General features: G+C 40.2%; 1 protein-coding gene across 2 annotated transcripts; it reads left to right on the top strand.

Moving 5' to 3' along the window:
• Positions 1-1,399: 1,399 nt before the first annotated feature.
• On the top strand, positions 1,400-27,271 carry LOC109927080 (protein disulfide isomerase Creld1). 2 transcript variants are annotated; one of them, XM_020526978.2, is made up of 12 exons: positions 1,400-1,593; positions 1,959-2,012; positions 3,718-3,893; positions 6,623-6,705; positions 8,414-8,524; positions 8,985-9,076; positions 13,931-14,107; positions 15,002-15,097; positions 19,273-19,356; positions 20,593-20,688; positions 22,103-22,243; positions 22,745-27,271. In XM_020526978.2, the coding sequence occupies exons 3-12, from the start codon at positions 3,738-3,740 to the stop codon at positions 22,963-22,965; spliced, it is 1,257 nt and encodes a 418-aa protein (XP_020382567.1). In that variant the 5' UTR covers positions 1,400-1,593; positions 1,959-2,012; positions 3,718-3,737; the 3' UTR covers positions 22,966-27,271. The 2 variants fall into 2 exon arrangements, with proteins under 2 accessions (XP_020382567.1, XP_048462373.1); XM_048606416.1 differs by lacking the exon at positions 20,593-20,688.
• The last annotated feature ends 11 nt before the right edge of the window (positions 27,272-27,282 follow it).

The following is a 27,282-nucleotide window of genomic DNA, read 5'->3' as shown; positions in this document are numbered from 1 at the left end:
CGGGCCTAGAACCTTCATCAGAAAAAATGAAGGGTCTGATGAAGGGTCTAGGCCCGAAACGTCAGCCTTCCTGCTCCTATGATGCTGCTTGGCCTGCTGTGCTCATCCAGCTCTACACATAGAATATCTCTGACCTGCTTTAGTTGGAACTCCATTTATGTCGCTTGTGCTCTTGAGTTTCCAGTTCTTTAACCTATGTCCGGTGCAGTCAATAATTTTTTGAAGTCATATGGAATGAATTCAGTTGGCTCAAGGTTGCCTCTGTGACAATGGGAATGTCAGAAAAAGGCTGAAATCTAATTATGGCTTGTCTCTTTCACTCACATGCTGGATTCGCCATCACTATGGACAGGGTGATCTCAGAGTCGCTTAATTATGCTGGTTGCTTAATAGAACACCTTTGATCCATGATGTGTGCATTTTCCCTATAGAAATCAGAGGCTTTGATCAGAGCTAAAATAGATGTTAGGGCTCGAGCCAGCGATGAGTTAGCAAAAATCGAATAGTATTATCACTGGACTGACAATCTAGAGACTCAGGTAATGTTCTGGGGACCTGGGTTCAAATCCCACCATGGCAGGTGGTGGAATTTGAATTTAATAATAATCTGTAAGTAAGTGCTTAATAATGACTATGAATCCATTGCTGGTTGTCAGGCAAAGCACATCTGGTTCATTTATGTCCTTTAGGGAAGGAAACTGCCATCCTTATGTGGTATGGCCTACATGTAACTCCAGATCCACAGCAAAACTGCCCTCTGGGCAATTAGGAAAGGGCAACAAATGCTGGTAAAAACCAAAAGAACTGTGGATGCTGTAAATCAGGAACAAAAACAGAACTGAGGAAGGGTCACCGGACGCGAAACGTTAACTCGGTTCTCTCCTTCACAGATGCTGCCAGATCTGCTGAGCTTTTCCAGCAACTTTGTTTTTGCAACAAATGCTGGTGCAGCCTTTGATGAGCACATCCCATTAATGAAAATGGCTTTTCTCCACGCCAATGAAGACTAAGCTCTTGAGGCAGGAGCAAATTACTGCAGATGCTGGAATGTGAACTGAAAACAACAGATGCTGGAGATCACAGTGGGTCAGACAGCATCCATGGAGAGAGGGCAAGCTAACATTTCGAGCCCAGATGACTCTTCATCAGAGCATTCGCTGCTTTCATTTCAGTTTGCCCAATTCATTCTAAATCCATGACTCTCTTTAATACATTTTGTGTAACCTAAAGTAGCATTAAGGAAATGACCATCCTTCTCCCAACTATAATTTACACTCACCAGCAGCGACTGCGCATGTGCCTGGGGTGGGGTGGGGGCGGGTCACGGGGGCCGCTTATTGTCCCGCCCCTCGCACATCGCATTCTGATTGGCTACCCTTCGAGCCGATTAAACCAATCGGGTTGAACGTTATTGAGACACTGGAGATGATTGTTTCATCTGCACAGTTTTATCTTTCAACCAAATCGTAGTAACATTCGTTGTTGTTATTAAATCTAAAATTAATAATAAGCAAGAGGAGAAAAGAAGATCGAATTCTCCGGGGTGACGAGAGGCCCCTGCGGAGCCTGGCTTTCTGTCGTCACGGTCACTTGGTGAGAGCCGCCATTGTCACTGGGCCCGACCTCACACACCACCCCCCGCCCCCAAACCCTCAACATCTCCATCTCTGCGTCCTCCCAACCCTGCCCCTTCTCCTCCTCACACACTAACCACCCTCCACCCCACATCACACCCCCTCCTTACCGTCCCTTCGCAACACCCCCAACTCACCCCCCCTCCCCAGCTCACCCATCTCACCAACACCCCCACCTCACACCCTTTACACTTCCACTTTACCACCCCCACCTCACCATCTCCCCATCCCACCCACTCAACCTAACCTCCCTACTCTCTTGCACCCAGCTACTTCACCTACTGTCTGAGCTGTCTTGTTTTTAAATCTTTTCCTCTTTCACAGGTTCCAGGGAAGGGGACGTGTGTCGGTGTGAGATCAGCCCAGGCTAACCACCAGGTATAGCATCTTTAACGTGCTCAGCTGCTGTCCTCGGGGAACTTTCACTGTCCAGAGGGAGAAGGAGGATCATCACCCTCTAACCCCCACTGACCCCATCCCTGATACTATTTTCAGCATTTTTTATTCTTTTACTTAAGATTTCAAATATTTGCAGTATTTTAGTTATCTATTAGTTAATTTTTCCAAATCGTAATGTATCGTGAAGAGGGTGTTAGAACTGTTTTCCATCATAATTGTGTACATGTGATTCTCTTACTTGCATTTATGGAAGGTTTTATATATATATATATAATTAAATTATTTTTATTGGAAATTTCCATCTCCATTTCAGTCATCAGACATGACAACCCCATCCCAATTTCCCCAGAGACTAACTGCAGGCATTGATAAATTGTTATTGTTGTAAAGAAATGCATCATCTGATTTGCTGGCTATTTCCAAAGCTGCCATGTTTTAGGACATTTATTGTACATGTACATTTACATGTGGAGAGAATTTTAATCTTATAATACATCTCTGGGACCCTTGCTGTCTGTGGTCTACATAAATGATTTGGAGGAAAATGTAGCTGGTCTAATTAGTAAGTTTGTGGACAATACAAAGAGGGTGGGGTTGCACGTAGTGAGCAGGATTGTCAGAGGATACAACAGGATATAGATCAGTTGGAAGCATGGGTAGAAAAATGCCAGACAACTGTGAGGTGATGCATTTTGGAAGGTTAAGTACAGGTGGAAATTATATGGCAGAATGGCGGAATCTTTAGGATTATTGATATGCAGAGGGATCTGGGTGTGCAGTCCACAGATCACTGAAGGTGGCAGTGCAGGTAGATAAGGTAGTAAAAAAGGCCTATGGCATGCTTGCCTTCATTGGAAGTGGCATTGAGTATAAGAATAGAACTTTTTAGTTAGGCCACACTTGGAATATTGTTTACAGTTCTGGTCACCACACTAACAGGAGGATGTGAATGCTTCAGAGAGACTGCGGCAAACGTTTACCAGGATGTTGCCTGTATTTTATCTATGAAGAAAGGTCAGATAAGACTGGGTTTGTTTTCACTGGAACGCAGGAGGTTGTGGGGGGCAACCTGATAGAAGTTTAAAAGATTGTGAATGGCATGGATAGAGTGGAAAGTATGAGGCTTTTTCTCAGGGTGGAGGGATCAATTACTAGGGGACACAGGTTCAAAGTGCAAGGGGTAGGGAAGTTTAAAAGAGATGTGCAAGACAAGTTTTTCACACAAAGGGTGGTGAGTGCTTGGAATGTGCTGCCAGAGGAGGTGGTGGTGGAAGCAGGCACAATAACAGTATTCAAGAAACATCTGGATGAATACATGAATAGAGGGGTATAGATCCTGTAAGTGAAGACAGTTTTAGTATGGAAGGGCAGAATGTGTCAGCGCAGGCTTGGAGAACCGAAGGACCTGTTCCTGTGCTGTATTGTTCTTTATTCTTTGGAACAAAAATTGGGATTTTTAGATCTCTAATCGTTGTAGATTGATAACCAATAAATTACTGACAATAGATGATGATAATGATAGGACCATCGTCTTAGTAAGTATGCAAGCCTCACAACACAGAAAAGTTAAACAACTATTTGACAAAGATTACCTATGTAGTGTCGTTATTTTTCTAGCGTGTCTAACTGGTGAGACACAGATCTCCTTTATGTGACTATTATGGTTTTCTTTCATTTTGGGCAGCCTGATCTTTACAATTCACAATGAACATCTCTCCGCTCCTGAGCCACAGGCTATTCAACTACCCAATCATTTGGATCCTTCTCTACTCTATTGTTTCTCTACCATTTCTGGAGTCTGTTGCCACAAAACAGGACGCCTGTCAGATTTGTCGTCATATCACTGAGAACTTCAGAAAGGTAAGGATCTATGCCAAAGAATCTTGCCCGTTGCTTTGGCCTTGAGGGGAACTGCAGTGTCATTAAAGTAGTATGCTTCAGTAGTGAGCTTCTGACTTTGAGCCAGATGGCCAGTCAGTTTTAATTGCTCTATCTGTGTTTGGTCTCTGCTGATCACTCATCCTGAGGTTCTGGATGAGTTATGAATACAAAATCCTAAAGGGACAAAAGATGCAGAAAGTGGATGCAACGAGCTTTCCTTCACGATAAAATGAGAGGATAAAGTAATGGATTATTTATCTCAATCTACTCGGGTTTAAAAGAGATGTTTTGAATTTTCAAACACAGGTGCTGCTGGTGCAGCCATATGTCACTCTATTGATGAAAAGTCCAGCTATAAATGTCAAACTGAATTGAACAAGTGATTTTTTTTTTTTTTTTTTCATTTTTTTTTTCCATTCCACTGTTATTGTAGATGTAGGGTAACTAGAGAAAGGATTGGCCCACTCAAGGACAAGGGAGGGAAGTTAAGTGAGGAGTCAGAGAAAATGAGTGAGATTCTTAATGAGTACTTTGCGTTCGTATTCACGGAGGAGAGGGACATGACGGATGTTGAGGTTAGGGATAGATGTTTGATTACTGTAGGTCAAGTCGGCATAAGGAGGGGGAAGTGTTGGGTATTCTAAAAGGCATTAGGGTGGACAAGTCCCCAGGTCCGGATGGGATCTATCCCAGGTTACTGAAGGAAGCGATAGAGGAAATAGCTGGGGCCTTAACAGATATCTTTGCAGCATCCTTGAGCACGGGTGAGGTCCCAGAGGACTAGAGAATTGCTAATGTTGTCCCCTTGTTTAAGAAGGGTAGCAAGGATAATCCAGGTAATTATAGACCGGTGAGCCTGACGTCAGTGGTGGAGAAGGTGCTGGAGAAAATACTGAGGGATAGGATCTATTTACATTTGGAAGAAAATGGGCTTATTAGTGATCGGCAGCATGGTTTTGTGCAGGGAGGGTCATGTCTTACCAACTTGATAGAATTCTTTGAGGAAGTGACAAAGTTGATAGATGAGGGAAGGGCTGTCGATGTCATATACATGGACTTCAGTAAGGCGTTTGATAAGGTTCCCCATGGTAAGCTGATGGAGAAAGTGAAATCGCATGGGGTCCAGGGTGTACTAGCTAGATGGATAGAGAACTGGCTGAGCAACAGGAGACGGAGAGTTGTAGTGGAATGGAGTTTCTCAAAATGGAAAACTGTGACCAGTGGTGTTCCACAGGGATCTGTGTTGGGACCACTGTTGTTTGTGATATACATAAATGATCTGGAGGAAGGTATAGATGGTCTGATTAGCAAGTTTGCAGATGACACTCAGATTGGTGGAGTAGCAGATAGTGAAGGGGACTGTCGGAGAATGCAGCAGAATATAGATAGATTGGAGAGTTGGGCGGAGAAATGGCAGATGGAGTTCAATCCAGCCAAATGCGCGATGATGCATTTTGGAAGATCCAATTCAAGAGCGAACTATACAGTAAATAGAAAAGCCCTGGGGAAAATTTGATGCACAGAGAGATCTGGGTGTTCAGGTCCATTGTACCCTGAAGGTGGCAATGCAGGTCGGTAGAGTGGTCAAGAAGGCATACGGCATGCTTTCATTCATCGGACGGGGTATTGAGTACAAGAGTTGGCAGGTCATGTTACAGTTGTATAGGATTTTGGCTCGACCACATTTGGAATACTGCGTACAGTTCTGGTCGCCACATTACCAGAAGGAATGTGGATGCTTTGGAGCGGGTGCAGAGGAGGATCATCAGGATGTTGCCTGGTATGGAGGACTCTAGCTATGAAGAGAGGTTGAGTAGATTAGGATTATTTACATTAGAAAGACGGAGGTTGAGGGGGGACCTGATTGAGGTCTACAAAATCATGAGAGGTATAGACAGGGTGGATAGCAAGAAGCTTTTTCCCAGAGTGGGGGACTCAATTACTAGGGGTCACGATTTCAAGGTGAGAGGGGAAAAGTTTAAGGGAGATATGTGTGGAAAGTTCTTTACGCAGAGGGTGGTGGGTGCCTGGAACGCGTTGCCAGCGGAGGTGGTAGAGGCGGGCACGATAGTGTCATTTAAGATGTATCTAGACAGATGAATGGGCAGGGAGCAGAGGGATACAGATCCTTGGAAAATAGGCAACAGGTTTAGATAGAGGATCTGGATCGGCACAGGCTTGGAGGGCCGAAGGGCCTGTTCCTGTGCTGTAATTTTCTTTGTTCTTTGTTCTTTATATAGAATACAGTTTTTCATTGTAATTTACCCTATGTGAAATTTGTATTTAAGTGTTCTGGGTTGTCTTTTTAAAAGTTAAGTTGGTTGCAATTTCCATGACGGCGACGTGTATTTTAATTGTTGACGCAATTCAGATAGGATATTCAGATATTTTTAAACTTCAGTTAGACCCCCTAGTGGAAATGCTCTTGATAATTCTACATATTATGTTTATTGTTTCAACTCCCTAGCTGTAATCATTTGTCTTGAAAAATACTCAGTGGTTAGAATTTTACTCTTTCATCATTTAGGGATTGAAAACCTAGACCTAAATGGAGGAGAAGCTAAACATACTGTTGTAAAAGGTTTGCTGCCAGGTAGTGCAGAACCCGTAAGGTACTCATAAAACGAACATGGTACAACCAACTGGTATATGGGGATTGTCTCAATCAGTATCATTGTAAGTAGAGTCTTTTACCTTTATGTTCATAGGGAATGGAAAAAACTGCAAACAAGAATTTTGGTGGTGGAAACACTGATTGGGAAAAGAAAAATTTGGCAAAGTATGAAATCAGGTATGTGCCTAGAGGTCACCATGTGAATGCAAGGAAATACATGGGATGGATCATGTAATTTAGCTCAGCTGTTCCTGTGGATGACCAGTATCGTGGCGGTGGGAGTGTTTTTAGTTTCAGGATGGTTTAGACCCTTGCTAGGATTTTAAGGCAAATTTCAGAATGGGGCATTACTGGTTTTTGTTGGCAGTTCCCACATTCTAATGAAAAATGGGGGTTTCTGCTAGCACTTGTGGCATGAAGTCCATGCAATATTTCACAACATAATTATACTTTGATTCTGCATGACAGAAATGAAACTGCAGTAATAGAGATATTTATAATGTCACAGTTGGGCAATCTGATCTGAAAGCAAATGCATTTAAAATGTTCATGCCTTTCATTTTCAGATGCTGCCTGACTTCTGTCTCCTGTGTTATCTGTTTTTTTTTCCTGTGGAGTTGATTATAATAATTAGCATAATCCAATTAAAAACTTGCAGCCTTCTAGTTTAAAAATTTTCTTGCACTGACCTATCGATGTATTTAGTCAGTATAGCATACTGACCATGAATTCATTGTGTGCCACATATTGGTGATGACATGAGCTGTCCTCATGAGGACTGTAAGATGCTGCAATAAAAATTATTGTAAAAGGTAAATCTGGAAAATGACTTCAAATGAAGTTGTATTTTCATTACATTCCAATGAGGGGAGAAGGCAGGAGAATGGGATTGAGAAAAATAGTAGCCATGATCGAATGGTGGAGCAGACTTGATTAGACTGAATGGCCTGATTCTGTTCCTATATCTGATGGTCTTCTGGAGAGAACAAGTGGAAACTGTTTAAACTAATAAAAGATAGGTCTAATGTAAAGGGATTCTTTGTGATAGGGGCAAAAATCCTGGAATTATTTGGGAAACAATAGCATCTCGGTAGAGGTTGTAGGATCTTTTGGAATGGATAAGATAAATCGGGCCATTGGCCTTCTTTATTTGTATTTTTCTTTAGTTTTTTTAAAATTTGTGTTGCTGGGGAAGCAGTTATAATTTAATCTCAAGATTAGTAACTCATTCAGTGGTTTCAGCTGATGCAGTGTGAATAGTCAGAATACCACCAGGAATTGATCTTTCAAAGCAGAAGTTCAATCTGTGGCCAGTGGTCTGACTTGATTTATCAGTCACAATTTGAGCTATTTCTTCTGATTCGTTTGTGGAACAAGTGGTCCAGATCTTCCCTGGCCTATGCTCAAGTGGTGACGATGGCCTAGTGGTATTACCGCTGGACTGTTAATCCAGAGACCTAGTTAACATTCCGGGTTCAAATCCCGCCACGGCAAGTGGTGGAATTTGAATTCGATAAAATATCTGGAATTAAGAAGCTAATGACGACCATGAACCCATTGTTGATCGTCGGAAAAACTCATCTGTTCACTAATGTCCTTTAGGGAAGGAAACTGCCATCCTTACCTGGTTTGGCCTACATGTGACTCCAGACCCACATCAGTGTGGTTGACTCTGAACTGCCGTCTGGGCAATTAGAGATAGGCAATAAATGCTGCCTAGCCAGCGATGCCCTCGTCTTGTTAACGAATAAGGGAAATGGAGGAAGTGGTGATTGTGATTTGCGATCTTGTGATTAGCTTAGTCTGATTGTGTTAAAACTATAATCAACATATAAAATATTATGTTCAGAGTCCATTAATAAAATTGTTTCTTCTCTGCTTACAGTGAAACTCGTCTACTGGAGATCATAGAACTGCTATGTGAAAGCATGAATTTTGACTGTAATCAGATGGTGGAACAAAATGAAGAGCATATTGAAAATTGGTGGTTCAAAAAGTGTGTTTAAATTCTTCATGCCACCTTGTGCATTATCCTTCTTTTGCCACAATTTTACATAAAGTCCTAAAACCATCCCATCCTCAGTCAGAAATTGATTTGGCAATATGCCAACTCTCCTTTGTCCCTCAACCATGACAGTAGATAATTGGGCTTTGTAGTTGGGACAAAAAATGTGCTGCTGCTAGTGGGTATGTGTCTTTGCAAGCTTTTAGTTCTTGTATTTCTTGTGTTGGAGGTCGCAGCACCCTGGAGTTATGAATATCTGAGGGAGTTTTCCTTTTCTGTAAAAGACATGATATCTTTCTGTATTGTCCCAGACAGGATGACCTCTCTTCAATGTTGTGGGAGAGTTGGTCTGAGCAGTGCATAAGCAACTCACTAAAAATATTTTGTGTACTCACCTTCGGGGTGGGTGCCTTTCCATATTTCGGCCAATAATCTGTTTCATTCTTTGCAGGCAGGAGAAGTACCCAGATCTATTCCAGTGGCTCTGTCTAGAAACCATCCAAGTCTGTTGTCCTCCTGGGACTTTTGGACCTGACTGCTCCTGTGAGTATAATCAGTACTTATGTCAAGTAGATGCTGTAGACCCCGGAGTATATATGATTTTAAATATGTTTGTTCATTTTAGCAAAATGCAACATTCTACTGACCTTTTCCAAATACAGTAGGTTCAAAATGTTAAGAATGTTTTTAAAAACTAAATTCCGTTTGAGTTCATGTTTTTGACACCTTGACAATTGTTGACCATCTTCTGAATTTTGTAGCAGAACCAGGCTTTGTATATGCTGTGATGATTATCCAGTTTCTGATCTTTCACTCTATAGGCATTGCTTTTGTTGGACCGTTCTATTGATGGGTTCAAAATGTGTACATGTAAAACAGAAAGAAGTCAGTTTTGACCCTGGTGTTATGATTCCATTGGCAGTAAACACTGAGATGTCACTGATACTGATGGCTGCAGTGAACCCACAATTTAAGGGGAGCTGGCGTGTTTTGAAACACAGAAGTTGCAGTTCCTCAGAAAGGTCTCTGAGGGAATTTACACTGGCAAGCCTAGCAGAACCTGTCAGCAAGTAAATTTGGAATTTTTGACCCTTAATGTACACTATTATTTACACTGACTAATTTAGAGCTCCGGAGAGTGTAACCCTTTAAATCGGATGGACTGTCAAAACATTCCCGCGCCATATTTTCCCCCATCACCTGAATCTTGACACCCAGTGGCAGTTCAACTTAGCTCATAACCCTGGAGGTGGAGTTAGAATTAAAGGTTTCCTTTATTCAACTTTTAAAATGATTAGAAGCACATTAAAAACACATCTATCATTGAGTTGACGACACAGGGGCTCTTCAGCTTGTGACATCAGCAGAGGACTTAGCCTGTCTAGTTAACTTCACAATGGATTTATGCTGCTGCTAGCGGAGCAAGTTCCCACTGCAGACTTGTCAGATTGTGCTTAAGATACAGTGAATGGAATGCACTTCCGCTTTGCTGTTATCCACAAGATCCAGGCCATTTACTTTGTGGGCCTAACTTCATTTCCTAAATGAAAACAGCCTGTGCTGGCTTCAAAACCACCCAACTGGCTCACTCTATCTGCTTTCTCCTGTACTTTATTTAAGTGCCCATGAACTTTCTGGGGGCTTCTTTATGGCTTGGAGAATTACTAAGCTTTAAAGTTGATAAATGTCTCTTCTTATTCTTGATTGCTTGGCTATCTAAATGGAAATGATAGATCATTTTAATTTTAAAAAGCTGGCTGTATAAGATAGATTATCTACTTTTAATATTGGCCACAAAGAGGTGTACATAAAATACATTAAATAAATTGTTTATATCCCCATTTGAGACACTGTTACTTTCAGTGCTTTGTATGATTATAAAGTGGGCATGTTGAAAGAATTGTGTGCTCTGAGTTGCACATTACCTATTATTACCCAAGAATTTGCTCAAACATTTACTTGCTCTGGCTTTCATAATAGGAAATATTTGCCTTATTAATGAGGTAATAAAGTAATTGTTTAACCAACAAAATCAATAGACAAGTCTATAACTCACTTTAATATTCCTAATCTTGCTTCTGAGCCAGGTGGTCCAGATAGTACAGAATGGTACTCAAACATTTGATATATAATTGATGATATATTGATAATGTGCATTTTTTATTTAGCCATTTGTACCAGGCACCTTAACACCTGAAATAGGTGTTGGTTGTATGTGTTGGTCTTTTTAAGATGTGGTAAAGGTGGTTGATTGCCTAAGAATTCAGATTCTAAGTTTTTCAGATTTTAGGAATATTTAGATGCTTCGAACTCCGTGTATTCTAAGTAAAATATTTCCAATATTCAGGGTGTGGTGATGCATTTTGGAAGATCAAATTAAGGCGCAAATTATACAGTAGATGGCAGAACGCTTAGGAGCATCGACATACAGAGGGATCTGGACGTCCAGGTCCACAGATCCCTTAAAGTGGCAACACAGGTGGATGAGGTGGTCAGGAAGGCAAAAATCACGTTTGCCTTCATCGGTCGGGTCTTCGAACATACAAGTTGGCAAGTTACGTTACAGCAGCACAAAACTTTATTTAGGCCACATTTGGAATATTGTGTGCCGTTCTGGCCACCACATTGCCAAAATATGTGACTGCTTTTGAGAGGGTTCACCAGGATGTTGCCTGGTCTGGAGGGTTTAAGTTATGGAGAGAGGTTGGATAAACTGATTGTTTCAATGGAAAGACAGAGACTGAGAGGAGAACTGATAGAGGTCCACAGAATTATGAGAAGCATAGATAGGGTGGGTAGTCAGAGGCTTTTTCCCCAGGGTAGAAAGGTCAACTACAAGAGGGCACAAGTTCAAAGTGAGATGGGGAAAGTTTTTCACACAGAGGGTGGTGGGTGCCTGGAACACACTGCCAGTGGAGGTAGTGGAAGCAAGCACGTTAGCAACATTTAAGGTGTATTGTGATAGACACATGAATGGGAGGCAAACAGAGGGATAGAAACTGCGCATGGGTATTAGGTAGTGGGTCTAAATAAGACTAGGATTTGACGCAGGTTTGATGTGCCGAAGGGCCTGTTCCTGGCCGTAGTGTATTATAAAAAAAGTTAACAACTTGTGTGTATAAAATCATTTTCATCTCCCCTTTATTTTAATTTCCGTCACTTTCCCCATGCACTTAGTAAAGAACATTTACAACAGGGCTTGATGGGGTGGATGCTGATGGCATGTTTCCCCTTACTAAGGAATCTAGATCTAGGAGGTATGGTTTGAGAATGAGGGTCTTCCATTTAAGATAGAGATGAAGAATTTCTTATTTTGGATGGGCACCATAGAGAGCTCTGGGGGCTGGCTTACAGAATATATTCAAGATTGAGTTAGATTTTCGGTCTACCGTAGAGTCCTGCTACTTTTGAGAATAAAGTTGAATTAAAATTTTCAAATCATAGGCCTTGAATTTCCCTGATTTCTGGAGGACTTGTCCCATTGTTAACCTTGAAGTTAGCTGAAAAGGTGGTGTAATTTTATCTTCTAGGTATTTGCATACTTTTGCATTTGCGTGGGAAGGTCATCCGACAGGAGAATGCAGAGATGCTTTATTGTGATTTGGACAAGTTGAGGGAGTGGGCAAATGCACAACAGATAAAGTATAATGTGGATAAATGTAAGGCCATCCACTTTGGTAGCAAAAACAGGCAGATTATTATCTAGTGATAGATTGGGGAAGGAGGAGATGCAGCAATATCTTGGTGCCCTTGTACCTTTGTCATTGAAAGCGAGATTGTAGGTACAGCAGGCAGTGGAAAAGTCAAATGATGTGTTGGGCTTTGTAGTGAGGAGATTCGAGTACAGGAGCAGGGATGTCTTGCTGCAGTTGCATGAGGCCTGGGTGAGACCACACCTGGAGTATTGTGTGTGATTTTAGTATCCCTAACTGAGGAAGAATTTCCTGGTTACAGAGGAGCTCAATTACGTTTTACCAGATGTGATTCCTGGCATGGTAGGTCTGATGTATGAAGAGAGACTGGATCGGTTAGGGCTATATCTACTGGTGTTTAGAAGAAAGAAGGCGTGATTTCATAGAAACCTATAAAATTCTAACAGGGCTAGACAGGATAAAGGCAGGAAGGATGTTCCCGACATGTGGGGAGTCCAGAACCAGGGTTCTGCTGCTAAGTCCAGGTGCCCAAGGATAGCTTGCACTGAGAGGTGACCTGGTTGCTCATGTTGTACAAAAAGGAGGGGATTGAAGTTGACCTCAAGTTATGACATCTGACTCTTGTGATAGATTGATTGACAGAGACAAAATTCTATCTGAAAATCTGATTTCCCTCTAGTCCTCTTCAAATTAGAACCTGCTTTTGCGTAATTTGTTTTGGACCTAGTCATCCTTTTGTGACCCATAATTTGACCTTTCAGTCTATTAAATTTTGAATGCTTCAACTTCTTTCTTGTGAGGTGATCAACATATACTTCAGCGGGCCAATAGAATGCAGGTTTCCGAACTGATTGTGAGTAACAGCATGTTTAGGTGGTTATTCAAAATAAGGTGACTATTAAATCCTTGGCTATGATAAGTATTCTTGAGAACTAGATTAAAGATCAAAAAGATAAAATAATATAGTTTGTTCCAAGAACAGAATGATACTCTGTCTAAGTGATTTGGTGATGCACTGATTATTTACCATGCCGTACTGTTGAGTATGTTGTTAACTGAAGATATGTATGGTGCTTTGGCTGCGTCCCCAAATAACTACCACTGAGCCCTGAGGAAACACGCAACATATATTATTTATGAACATCAAAAGATTTTGTACCCTCTTTTTCTACTTCGCAATTAATACTCAATTGCGGGTATCGTGGGAGAAATTTTAAACTTGAAATTCCTTCAAGCTCTGCAATATTTAAATTGCTGTGTGAGAGCTGAATAGCTCAGACTTCATACGTCGTTCAATCTCTTCATTGCCATTCATTGTGTTTGCTCTATTTGGCCAGTGACATCCGTAGGACTTTCATCTCTATCCATCTGTTATCGCCTCCAGTCCTAGAACCCTCTATTTTTCCAATTCTGGCTACTTGGTCGTTCCAGATTTCTCTCATCCCACTGGTGGCCATACCTTGGGTGATTGAACCCTAAACTCTGAAATTCTACCCCTGAACCCCTCCACCTCTAATTCCCTCTCTTGCTTCCTTCAAGATCCTCCTTAAAACAGAACTTTTTGACCAAACTTTTTTGGTAAATTGTCCTAATTTTACTTTATTTGACTTGATCTCAGATTTTTGTCTTCTGTGAAATGCTTTGGAAGTTAATAGAGTCTGTGCATATGCAAGTTATTTAAGACACTGTCATTGTTTGAAGTGAAAATTGCATTCTGGTCATATTGTTTATTCTGTGTTTACAGCATGTATAGGTGGATCCACAAAACCATGCAGTGGATATGGTCAATGTGATGGCGATGGAACTCGCTCTGGAACTGGGATATGTAATTGTGATCCAGGCTATGCAGGATCTATCTGTATGGAGTGTGCTGATGGATACTTTGAAGAGTCAAGGAATGATACCCAACTGGTATGTCGAGGTACGTGATGCGTATTTTGATATCTTTTATTCAGTAAGCATAACTCAAAGACATAAGGAATACATACATTGGCATTTTTGGGTTAGGAGGAGCATGCACAGAGAGTTCTGTGAGATGTAATACCATAATGCCTTTGTCACTAGTGAGAGTTCTGATCCATTCTTAACTTTACATGTTGAAATATAGAACAAGTCAGAGAGTGAAGTCCCTCTTTTAAGTGTTCTACTGTATTCAGCTATGTTTAAAACCTAATTTACCTAGCTGAGCAAGTCTGCTTCAAGTCTACCCTTATTTTTTAAACAACCCATCTTATATACATAGAATGGATGTTGGGTCCCATGCTGACCACTAATATGTTCCATGCCTTTGGCGAGAAAGCCTAGAAGACAAATTGAAAGAATTGGAGTAGTGTCTGACTAGTTTTTGAATTTGCCCCTGCCTTGGCATCGATTTTTCATAGCAGTGGCCTGTTATATGCATGTGAGTAAATGTTACATTTCACATGAGAAGAGCATGCTCAGGAACAAAAGCAAATTGGTATTCTTGGGATCAAATAGAAAATCTTAATCTTGTATAAACTTGAGTGCTTGAAACTGATGTGATATATAAAAATAATTTGTTTTTATGGACCTGAATTATTTAGGTGAAGAAAAGCAAATTTGTTGCCTAAAAGATTTCCAGAAAAGCAAACCTGGACCAAGACATTAAAATTTTCACAACTTTGAAAATGACACCCTTCTATCAACAGTGAACTTTGTTTCTACATGCCTAATCCAAATTCAAAATCTTCTTTAACTTTTCAGATTTGATGCTTACAATTTCTAAGCATAGTTTTAGTGAAGTTACAGATAATAGATCAATTGACCTTATGCTCTGCTGGCTGCTGTGTTTCAGAATGCTACAAGTCTTGCAAGAAGTGCACAGGCCCTGAGGACTATAAATGTCAAGAGTGTAAAGTTGGCTGGTTCCTGCATGATGACAAGTGCATAGGTATGTACTTAATTGCTTATCTTTTGAATCCTTCTCATCTACTGAGGACTGAATGTCATGAAGATGAATGATGACAATCTGTTCATTTTGTTATTTATTACGCTGTTTTGGCCTCTAGTTATCATACTTGTGTTGATTCTGTTAAAATCATAAATGGACTATCTTTCTGTTTAGGAAAATAGAGGGGTTATCAATTTAAAGTTTTGACATGCCAAAATGATGTAGAATAAATTTCCTTTTGTACAAAACCAGTTAAAAAAGAATTTGCACTTTTATATAGCATCTTCTAGAAACTTAGGATATTCCAAAATATGTTGCAACAAATAAATTGATTTTGATGTGTAGCCACTGTCATATTGTAAAATATTCAGCAGGTATTTTGCGCACGGGTAGTTTCCTCAAGCATCAGTATGATCATGCTTATAATGTCTAATATTGTGACTTTGAAGGATAATATTGACTTTGGCGCTGTGGACAGCTCCTCAGCTAGTCTTTGAAGTAGCACTGTGGTATCTTTTATCCCCATTTTGGAGTTTTTCTTTAATGTGATTTGTATGAAAGGTTGGTTAGGCCACAGTAAGTACTGTGTGCAATGCTGGATTCCACACTATAGGAGAGATGTGGTTGCATGGGAGAGGGCGCAGAGGAGATTTACCAGGCTGTTACCTGGGCTGGAGAGTTTTAGTTGTGCAAACAGATTGGACAGACTGGGATAGCAAGAACTGCAGATGCTGGAGTCGGAGACAACAAAGTGTGGAGCTGGAGGAACACAGCAGGCCAAATGGCATCAGAAATGCAGGAAAGTTGACGTTTTGGGTCAGGACAATTGTCAACTTTCCTGTTACTCTGCTGCCTGGCCTGCTGTGTTCTTCCAGTTCCACACTTTGTTATCTTGGACAGACTGGGATTGTTTTCCTTGAAGCAGAGGAGACTGAGGGGGAACCATAAGATATAGGAGCAGAATTAGGCCATTGGGCCCATTGAGTCTACTCCACCATTTGACCATGGAGCAGACTCTGTTTCTCAACCCCATTCTCATGCCTTCTCCCCATAATCCATGACCGCCTTACTAATCAAGACCCTATCTATCTCTGCCTTAAAGCCATCAATGACCTAGCCTTCACAGCCTTCTGCAACAATGAATTCCACAAATTAACTACTAGAGGCTGAAAGAATTGCTCCCCATCTCAGTTATAAGGATCATCCCTTCACTGAGAGGCTGTGTTCTCTGGTCCAATCCTATGGAAACATCTTCTCCATGGCCACTGTATCCAGGCCTCTCAGTATTCTATAGGTTTCAATCAGATTCCATCCCCACCTTCTAAACTCCACCGAGTACAAATCCAGAGTCCTCAACCACTCCTCATATGACAAGCCCTTCATCCTTGGGATCATTCTTGTGAACGTTCTCTGGACCCCCTAAAATGCCAGCACATCCTTAGATAAGGGACACAAAACTGCTCATAATATTCCAAATGCTGTCTTACCAGACCCTTATACAGCCTTAGCATTATATCTCTGCCCTTGTATTCTAGCCGTCTTGAAATGAATGTTAACATAGCATTTGACTTCCTAACTGCTAACTGAACACACTTGTTAACCTTAAGTGAATCTTGAACTAGGACGTCGAGGTCCCTTTCTGCTTCAGATTTCCGGAGCCTTTCCCTGTTTAGGAAATAGTCTGCGCCTCTATTCTTCGTACCAAAGTCCATAACCTCACACCTTCTCACATTGTATTCCATCTGCCACTTCTTTGCCTACCTGCCTAACATGTCGAAGTCCTTCAGCAGCCTCCCCACTTCTTTGACACTACTTATCCCTCCACCTATCTTTGTATCACTTGCAAATTTAGCAACCATGCCCTCAATTCTATCCTCCAGATCATTAATGTGCAACATGAATAGTAGTGGTCCCAACACTAACCCCTGTGGAATTTCAGTAGTCGCTCACTGCCGTAGTGAAAAAGACCCCTTTATACCTACTCTCTGCCTTCTGCCAGTCCTCTATCCATTCTATTGCCCCTCACACCATGGGCTCTTGTCTAACAGCAGCCTGCAGTGTGGTATCCTGTCAAAGGCTTTCTGGAAATCCAAATAGATTATGTCCGCTAGTCTCCTTTGTGTAACTTGGCTCATTACCTCCTCAAAGAATTTGAACACATTTGTCAGGTGTGACCCCGCTCACCCACACATGCTCCGCCCCCCCACCCCACTGTTGACGACGCTGTGCTGACTCTGCCCTATTTTATCATGCACTTCCAAACTCTGCAATCTCATTCTTCATAGTGGGCTCTAAAATCTTACCACCAATCAAGGTCAGGCTAATTAGCATATGGATTCCTGTCTTCTGTCCCTCTCCTTTGTTAAACAGGGGTGATACACTAGATATTTTCCAGTTCTGTGGGATTTTCCTTGACTCCAGTGATTTCTGAAAGATCACCACCAATGCCTCCACAATCCCTCGGCTTTCTCCTTAAGAACTCTGGGAGTAGTCCATCTCGTCTGGGTAATTTATCCACCTTCAAACCTTTTAGCTTCCCCAGCGCTTTCCCCGTAGTGATGGCCACCACACCATCTCTGTCCTCTGATACTGTTGAAGTTGTCATGTTGCTGGTGTCTTCTACTGTGAAAACTGGTGCAAAGTACTGATTCAGTTCCTCCCCCATTTCTTTGTTCCCAATACTACTTCTCCAGCCTCATTTTCCAGTGGTCCAATGTCCACTCTTGCCTCTCTTTTATCGTTTAGATATCTAACAAAATCTCTTGCAATCTTTTATATTACTAGCTAGCTTACTCTCATATTTCATCTTCTCCCCCACTTATTGCTTTTTTAGTTATCCTCTGCTGGTTTTTAAAGGCTTCCCAATCTTCTGGCTTTCGACTAATCTTCACATTGTGTGCTTTTTCTTTTGCTTTTATGCTATCTCTGACTTCCCTGATCAGCCATGGTTGCCTCATCGTCCCCTTAATATGTTTCTTCTTCCTTGGGATGAATTTGTGCTGTGCCTCTTGAATTATCTCCAGAAATGTCTGCTGTAACTGCTTCACTGTCTTCCCAGCTACGTTCCCTTTCCAATTAACTCTAATCAGTATGTCCCTCATGTCTTTGTAGTTACCTTTACTGAATTGTTACATCTGATTCCACTTTGTCCCTCTCAAACTGCAGGGTTAATTCTATTATATTATGGTCACTGACCCCTAGGGATTCCTTCACCTTCAGCTCCCTAATCCAGTCTGCCTCATTACACAAAAAAAAAAGCACTGGGGATGCTGGGAATCTAAAACAAAATCAGAAATTGTTGGAAAAACTCGGCAGATCTGACAGTATCTGTGGAGAGAAAGCAGAGTTAACGTTTTGAGTCTAATGACTAGTTCTGAAGAAGGGTTACTGGACCAGAAATGATATATCTGCTTCCCTCCTCAGATGCTGCCAGACCTGGGTATTTCCAGCAACTCCTGATTTTAGTTTCTACCTCATAACACATCACTAAATCCAGAATTGCCTGTTCCCAAGTGGGCTCTGGCACAAGCTGTTTATATGGTTGTATGGTCCTCTGGGATTATGGCAACTTTATATTAGTCATAGAGAACTATCTCACCTGAGAAACTGTGCCTCCAAAATGTAACAGTTCCTCCATACGATACTGGAATCTCTGGGGCAGTAGCGCAGATTCCTTTAGTAATGGAAGTGTAGGCCATTGCATTTTTAAAGGGAGGAGTAGATAAACATTACGAAGAGGAGATTTAGGGCTGGGTGAGAAAAGAAGGTTATGAAATTAGATTTTTCTATTGAAAAGAATATTGGAGTCCGAATTGTGTCCTTCTGTCCTATAACTCTCCAAGTAAATATATTATAATATTATAAATACATAGCTATAACTTTCAATATAAATGTGACTGACTTTTTATGGGATCCAGTAACAACTCATAAGGACAGTTTGAGATAGAATTGCAAAATCACAAAACTAAAGTCAGAATCGGAGGTCTGTTTCTTTAAATGTATCCAGCAGTCTTGAACAATTTTAATCAAAAGAGTACATATTTGACAGTAGGGGCAGCTTGTTTGTAACTTGTAAGAATGGCACTTTGGAGTTTTGAAAGGTAGTTTACTGTCTTTAATGGTATTGTTATTGTTTGTTTAAAAATAATCTTACTGTCCCCTTTCCTCTCATTCAGATATTGATGAGTGCGACACTGAGTTGGCAAACTGCAAACCTGGCCAGTACTGTGTGAACGTGGATGGCTCCTACGAGTGCAAAGGTTAGTGTTGCTGTCCTTTTTGCGAAGACTGCTAAATCATCAAACCAGCTGCAATTTGTATTTTTGATGCCGTTCTATAACGTATTTACAAGACTGTTCACTTATTTGTTTCATTTCCTTTCATTGTCCCACTGATGCTTCGTATTGACTGGGACTTGAACTCATTTGGGCCTTCAAAGTAAAATCAAGTCACAAGTCAATGTGTTTCTTCTATTTTTAAGATTTCCTTTCTTTAAGTATTGCCAGCGTGTTAAGAGTAAGTAAAAACTGCTGGAGAAACTAAACAGATCTGGCAGCATCTGTGGAGAGAGAACCAATTCAGTGTTTCAAATCTAATATGCCTCTTCGTCAGAACTTTGAAATTCCTTGAACTCTGGTTGTCTATACACAGATACTGCTAGAGCTGTTGAGTTTCTCCAGCACTTTGTTTTTATTTCAGATCTCCAGCATCCATAGTACTTGACTTTTATTTAGAGTAAATTTTCTGCTGACTATCTTGGCCAAAGACTGATGAGCAGCATAAACTGGAGAGTTAGGGTGTTAAGTTAATTTCTTGATCGTTTCTTTAGTTGTTACAGCTTGTTAGTAACCTGGCGTGATGTATGTATTCCCCCTGCTTCAAGGCATTCCTGTAGTTACCTTAACTCAATACATACATCTGATTCCACTTTGTCCCTCTCAAACTGCAGGGTTAATTCTGTTATATTATGGTCACTGACCCCTAGGGATTCCTTCACCTTCAGCTCCCTAATCAAGTCTGCCTCATTACACAAAAAAAAGCACTGAGGATGCTTTTTGAATAGAATGGAATAGAATAGAATGCTTATTGATTTCAGTTGAAGTATCTGATAATCTTGACTGAGAAAAAGTGGCCTTAAGTTCAAGCGTTTAATTCAGTTCCATTATTCCAGTTACAATCTTACTGAATGGTAGCGCAGGTACAAGAAACAGAATGATCAACTTTGTTCCTACTTCTTATACGATTCATCAATGCTTGCTGATCTTCATTGAGACCAAGAAGGTGGTAACAAAATGAAAGGGAATAACTGAAATGCTTGATAATTACTTTGCACAGTGTTATTTGGTTCTTCGTTTTTCTTTCTTGTCTGCCCTGTGATGAAATCTGTACGAATGTGGCAGACAGGTTTTAAACTGAGACTGAGGAGAAACCTTACTAGGCTCCATGGCACTCTCAGGCATTACACTGTAATATTTATTTAATATTTATTTTTCCAGCTTGTGATAAGGCGTGCTTCACCTGTATGGGAGCTGGACCTAGCAGATGTAAAAAATGTAACAAAGGTTATCAGATGGATGGTACAAAGTGTCTCGGTAAGCAAAGCGTCTTGGGGATGTCAAGTCCATGGAGTGGTTTCAGAAGGCTAAATGATAGACGCTTTAGTTATGAAGATCAGTTAGACTGGATCTGTTTTCATCTAGAACAGAAAAGATTCAGAGAAAATGTGATTGTAATTGAAATAATGACTAGTTTGATAAATTGCTTTCATTGGACAATAATTACAAATGTAAATTTTAAGATTATCACCAAAAGAATAAAAGTCAGGAGAATTTTATTATGTAGAACTGTTGTTTGGAAATAGAGGGTGCTACCAGCAGCAGAATCCCTGATAGATGGAGCGAAAGCCAGAGTGAATGTTTCGAATCTAGTGATCCTGCTTCTGAGGAAGTGTCACTAGACTCAGTCTGCTTTCTCTCCACAGATGCTGCCAGACCAGCTCAGTTTCTCCAGCAATTCGTTTTTTGTTTTCATCGTCTATAGTTCTTTGTTCTAATTCATTCCCTAATAGATGTGTAAGGAGAAATAGATAAATATCTGTTAAACAGAAATTTTAAGACTGAAGAGAATCAGGTGAAGATAAAATTGTCAAATAGTTGTGAGAGAGCCAAATGTCTTTTAACTGTGTTGTGAAAAGTATTTGAAGATAAAGTTTTTAGATATAGAGAAATGCGATCTTTACCAACTGGTATATTTGTTCAATATCTAAAATAGATTTTTCTGGCCCTTTCTTAGGTTCTTTAGGACTTTAACAACAACATACTGGCCATGTGCCATGGTACTAAAGAAGTGTGCTCCAGAAATATCTGTACCTTGAGTCGAACTGTTCCATTGCTAGTTCAACTTTGGCATCTACCCAGCAGTGTGGAAAGTTGCCCACTGTGTCCTGTACACAAAACAAAATCAATCCAACCGAGCCCATTGCCACCCCTTCTCCCACCCCCAACCATCTTGATCATCAACATTTGACTGAGGCATCAAGGATCCCAGCCAAACTAAAGTCAATAGGAAGTTGGGGAAACTTGCTGCTAGTTCAAGTCATAATCATCTTCCTTTATGCTGTGTTTGGTTGCTGGAAGTCAATCATCTCAGTTACAGGATGTCACATGTCAGCTGGTTGCAGCACAAATTTTAACAATGGACCAGAGAAATTGGTAGAAAAAGATATTTTCAAAATAAAGATGGCAAGTAGTTTATGATTCAGACTGTGCAGTCGTGAGTTATCATTATCCCAGTTGATGGAAAAATGAGGTGGCTAAAAAAGTGCCATCCCAGTATCCAAGGCCACTCACTGGTGAGTAAATCACAGCCAGATTAAAGAAACTTTATAGTGTCGAGCTGTTAGGTTGGGAGCTGGAATAGAAATGGTAGACCTACTCCAAGTGTTCTGAAGGCTGAAGAAATAGTTCAGTTGGGAAAAGTTCATTGTCTCATTATGTTCTGTTACAGATATCGATGAGTGTAACAGCGAGAAACAAATCTGTAATGGTGAGCACGAGGAATGCAGAAATACAGAGGGCAGCTACATGTGTGCTTGTATTGATGGGTTCTCTAAACAGGATGGGGTTTGTGTTGAGGACCAGGTGACTCGTAAGTATTACGTCTTTTCTAACCCAAACCTGGATCCCTCTATTCCAAGATGCATCAACAATGAATCTGTTTTGAAAGTTTAAGCAAAGCTAATATAATGTTCTGTGTAGCGATGTTACATTAGCTGGCAGTGTTTTAAATGTGCGGAAATACAGCAGATGCATTACCAGCTGAAAAGCCAACCCAAGAATGCTTAGTTGGGCAGAGGTAGAAGCATTTTATTTTGCATCTGACTTATTTCTTGCCTTATATGCCTAATGTTGATACATGGGATGAAGTTCTATTCACTTACATGGGCATTTTTACACTTGATGAGCATGAAGATCAATCAAAACTTTTCTCAAAGTCATAAATAAAAGCCAGTCATTACATACTTGAAATACATTTTGTTGAGGTGCAGTTCTACAGGAGGTTTTAAGAAGTGAAGCTAAACTAGAGCTGGTCAAAATAAAATATGATTTTAAACTATTAATGCCCAGCTCTCTCCATTTTTTCAATCAGCTGTTCCTGAGGAAGGTCTGTTTGACAATGTCACTGAGGATGAGATGGTGGTCTTACAACAGATGTTCTTTGGTGTCATCATTTGTGCACTGGCAACACTAGCTGCAAAGGGAGATATGGTTTTCACCTCCATCTTCATTGGGGCCATTGCAGCAACGGCAGGCTACTGGCTGTCAGAGAAATCAGATCGTCTTGTGGATGGATTTCTTAAAGGCAAATAAGGAAGAAGTTTAATTTGAGTGCAAGAATCAGATGGCTGTCTGTGGTAGTAGCTGACTATTTTAAACCAAACTGGATTGTTACCCAGAGGACTATTTTGCAGAGCCCAGCAGCTGGGATTGCCACATGGAAGTATGGGTAAAATAGCAATCTTTAAATTATGAATTCAACATGAGTAAACTGTGCATGTCTGAAAACACAAGATTATTTATATTCGGACAGAGTGTGTGGAGGTGTTTCTATCGAAGCAACTCTTCTGCTATACTTCTAGTGAATTCTCGTTTCGATAAAATGTTCGATGATGTAATGTTTTCTGAATATGCACTGTTCTAATTTATTGTAAAAAGCTGCAGCATGGGCTTTATCCAAAAGCATATTTAAGATTCAGGGGAGAAGTTTTATCTTCTGTCATCTCTCAATGAAATTGTGCTTCCGTTTACAAAATATCTAACTTTACTTTTGGAACATTGTCCCAACTTCAGCCAAATGAACCATGGCTTTGTATAATAAACCTGTCAAGCCCAGTTTGTGCTAGTTTTTGAGACTTGGAATCTGGTTGGAAGTTGTCTCCATTACATTTTGTAGGGTATTTAATTTCTGACCACAGTCTTGGTTTTCATTTCAATAAGTTACCTCATTGAAGGAAATAGACTTAAGCTGTAGTGGTGTCAGCTATGAATGAGTACAAGAATGAGTTTCATGTTCAGCATGGACAAGCAAATGAATGTGTTCCTCAATCTGTTGGAATGGGATGATGAGAAAGTAACTTCTACAACTGATATGCTGTTCATTAAGTAACGCTTTTTCTTGACCTATTATGGTATCCTATTCACAGCAGATGTGAAGCGATCTATAGTTAAAATTAAGATAAGAATAAGAATACACTCACTTAGACATAGGGTACAAATTGAGGTTAGAGAGGCTATGTCTGTGGATTCGTGGCATTTTGCTTGAGGGGAGGGTTGAAGCCAGCCACAAAAATGTTAAAGAAGTTTGGGCGTGATACGATCAAAGCCTGAACATGGCTGTCATTAACTGCAGAGCTAGGCAAAAGTTGGATTGGATGTATCAGAGGAATGTTCTTTATAGGTTGCATTGTGTGCACCTCCTGCCTGAGGAAATAGATGAGTCCAGATCAGACCATTTGACTGTAGTGAAGCAAGTGGCTTCAGTTTGGCCTGCAGTGTAGTGGCAGAACGCTTGCCTTGTTCTGATCTTCATCTTTGATATGCAGTTGGATTAAAGAACCACAGTCTTTTGGATTGCATAAAGAGACTTAAACTTGAAAGCTGATTCTTTACTTTTGGACAGTATGACTAAAATGTAATGAAGGGGTGGGGGGAGTCGGGATCAAGAATGTACACTTGGTGCTAATTTTGCAGATAGAAGAAAAGATAATAAAGCATTTGTGTTGAGCCAAGGGTTGGGTTACAATCAGCTTAACATCAGAGGTTCAGTTTCTTAGTTTTTTAGCTCCATTTGTGGCCAATAGAGGTTTGTTTATCATTTTAAATTGGAAGAGAGTCAGCATATTTCAACTCAAGTGGATTGAACTCTGAACATGATGTCCTTGATGCCTTTTTGAGATGGGAATGTGAGTATTTTTAAAGGATTTTTGGCTGTATCTGATAAGTGAATCAGCCTGACATCAGCGCTTGTTGAAACTTCTAGAAGTCATTATTGCAGCCTCTCAAACACTCATCTGTGAATTAATACTACGATGGAATTGCCACCATGAAATTGGAATGAACTTTTACACAACCCACTGGCAAAGATCTTTATACCAGTGTTGATCTTGCCTTATGAATTCGGTAAATGACCCATAGCTTTTTTGTTAATGAAGCATATTTGTGAGAAGTGTCTTCATTTTTTTTCTCTCTGTGGGGAAGAAATTAAGTGATGACTAACTTGGGTAAGATTCATGAATCCCTGTGAGTACAAAGTTTCTGGAGAATAGTTCTTGTCTGGCTATTCCATGGTGGGTGATGGGGTGGTATCACAGTTAAACTCTAAACCACAAGTGATAATACACTTCCCAACATAGATTTTTGGGTATAAAGAGTGAGAACCTGGCTTGTGTTTTATTTTTGTCTTTGGTTGGTGCTAACGCAGTATTGTCAGGATCAGCTAGACTAGTAATCGAACACCTAGTTGAGTCTTGGACACTTATCTGTGCAACTGTCTACAACATTTAGTAATTGCAGGTGTGTGTTTATCATTACATAAGGTTTATCATTGGGAGGGGCATAGATCCCTTAGCTTCATATCAGTGGAAATTATATTGGTCCTATTGAAAGACCGCAGTATGCAGAGTTACGTAGAGGGTTAAAGTAGTGCTGTCTTGGCAACAAACCTATTTCACTTCCAATCAGCTAGTTGTTGATCTTTGTCATTGTCCCCCATTGATGCTCCTTTTATACTTTATTTTTAATTGTGGAAAATAAGTTAATATGGTTGGAAATAGAAAGTAATGGTTCCATTTGGCAATCAAATCCGCATTAGTGAAGAGAAAAGTCGGGTGGTGGTGTTTTGGATACATCCTCATGAACGTATATTTGCTGTTTATTTCCAGCATTTGGTTTTTCAGCATTTTAGGCACTTTCTGTTGTATTTATACCAGTTATGATGTGAAGTTTGTGTGTATAGTTTTGAAAATTATTTTCTTAAAATTCCTGACCCTGAGATGAGCCCGGTCCAACATCAGTAGAATTTAAAAGTGTCAGTAATCTACAGGATATTTAAAGATTTTATCATTTGCCTGTATAATATTCATTATCCTTAATTTATTGTACGAACTGTGGGAAATAATTTTCCATGTCATATTTATTGTGAATTGACTGAAAGTAATGGGCTATACACAAGTTCTCTATTTAGCCTTAAGTATCTGGATAGACTTGAGAAGGGTTTGGTTTTGACTTGGTTTCCATCCACTTAATCCCCTCCCACCCAAAATCAGAAAAGATGGTGGTGTTTCTGGATTCCTGTTGTTTCCTCCATAAATTTGAGAAATATGCATAAAAATTATTTTTAATCTACTGCAAAGCTTTTAAACTTTGAGTGCAAATTAGTCCTTCATTAACAACCAGTTATAACCATAGTTCTGGCATTTTTTTTAGCACGAACCTTTCATTTTTGTTCTATTTGTTGAAGAGAAGGCACAAAGGACGTGGCTGAGAGGTACTCAAATATTTTTTTTTCCTGTATGTTCAGTTTGGTTTAAAATGTAATAATTTTAAATCATTTTCGTTTGAAAGTTAACCTCAAAGGGCATTACTAGAGAATTTTATCCCCGTGCTGAGGGTGCATGTGTGTCCCATTTGTAATGGCACCCAAAGTTTTGTAGCTTGTACAGTGCCATAGCCATCTGCTGGTGGAAAGTGGAATTGTCTGCACTGAAACTCTCACCGTTCCATTCCTGGGATAAAATAGGGGACGGCATCACTCCCATCTTCTAAAAGGTGGACTGGACTGCCCCACTACTACTCTTCAAATCGGAAAGTGTATGGTTCAATAATTCAAGCCCCAGGTGTGTGACGTAATTCTGTCTTAATCGTTGGATTCTTGCTGAGCACTGCTTTACTGTTGTTGAATATTATTTCAGATATACTTCTACAAACAAAGAAACTGGAGGTTTCTTCATGTTGGCTACCGTATAGTGTAGCAATGTGTAATTTTGACCCTGTGGAAATAGGCTAGTTGAGCAATACTATCACATACTGATAGTTTTGCCTCTATAGACATGAAGTAACTGCTGTGTATGTGATTATGCTGGGCATTTCTCATACTACCCTTATTAGCTGAGTGGATGGCTGTCTGATACTGATGTTTCTGTATTATACCTGTGTGTATATATGTAGGATCTTTGAGGTGCATCAGTGGCATGCCCTAAAGATTGTCTTTGTTATCTGTATAATTAGATGTGCAGGACCTGAGTGAATTTATTCATTCTTTTATTTATTTATTCAAAGTGAATCTATTCATTCTTTATTGATTCTGTAATTTTTGTGGTTTATATGTGTCCAGGTATTTCACCAAGATTCAGTTAATTCTCTGACTTTCAACCTTTCTTTGGAAGTGTCCTAGCTAAATTTAAAACAAAAAAAGGCTGGAATAAATATTGGATCATAATGGAGCTGGTGACTGTGTTACTCAGTCATTCTGAATGTGCCTGGTTGCTAACAGGAAGACTCCAATTGAAATTATATGTTATAAACATAGTGAGGTGGGGGTAGATCCTCCAAAACACTGGTGCTGCTGGCACTGAAATTCTGGTAAAAATAAACATTTTGTGGTAAATAAAAAGTTGAATTGTCTTTGTT

This window comes from Rhincodon typus, chromosome 16, assembly GCF_021869965.1.
Source record: "Rhincodon typus isolate 14 chromosome 16, sRhiTyp1.1, whole genome shotgun sequence".
NCBI classification, from domain to species: domain Eukaryota; kingdom Metazoa; phylum Chordata; class Chondrichthyes; order Orectolobiformes; family Rhincodontidae; genus Rhincodon; species Rhincodon typus.
This window is presented reverse-complemented; position numbering and strand designations above follow the sequence as displayed.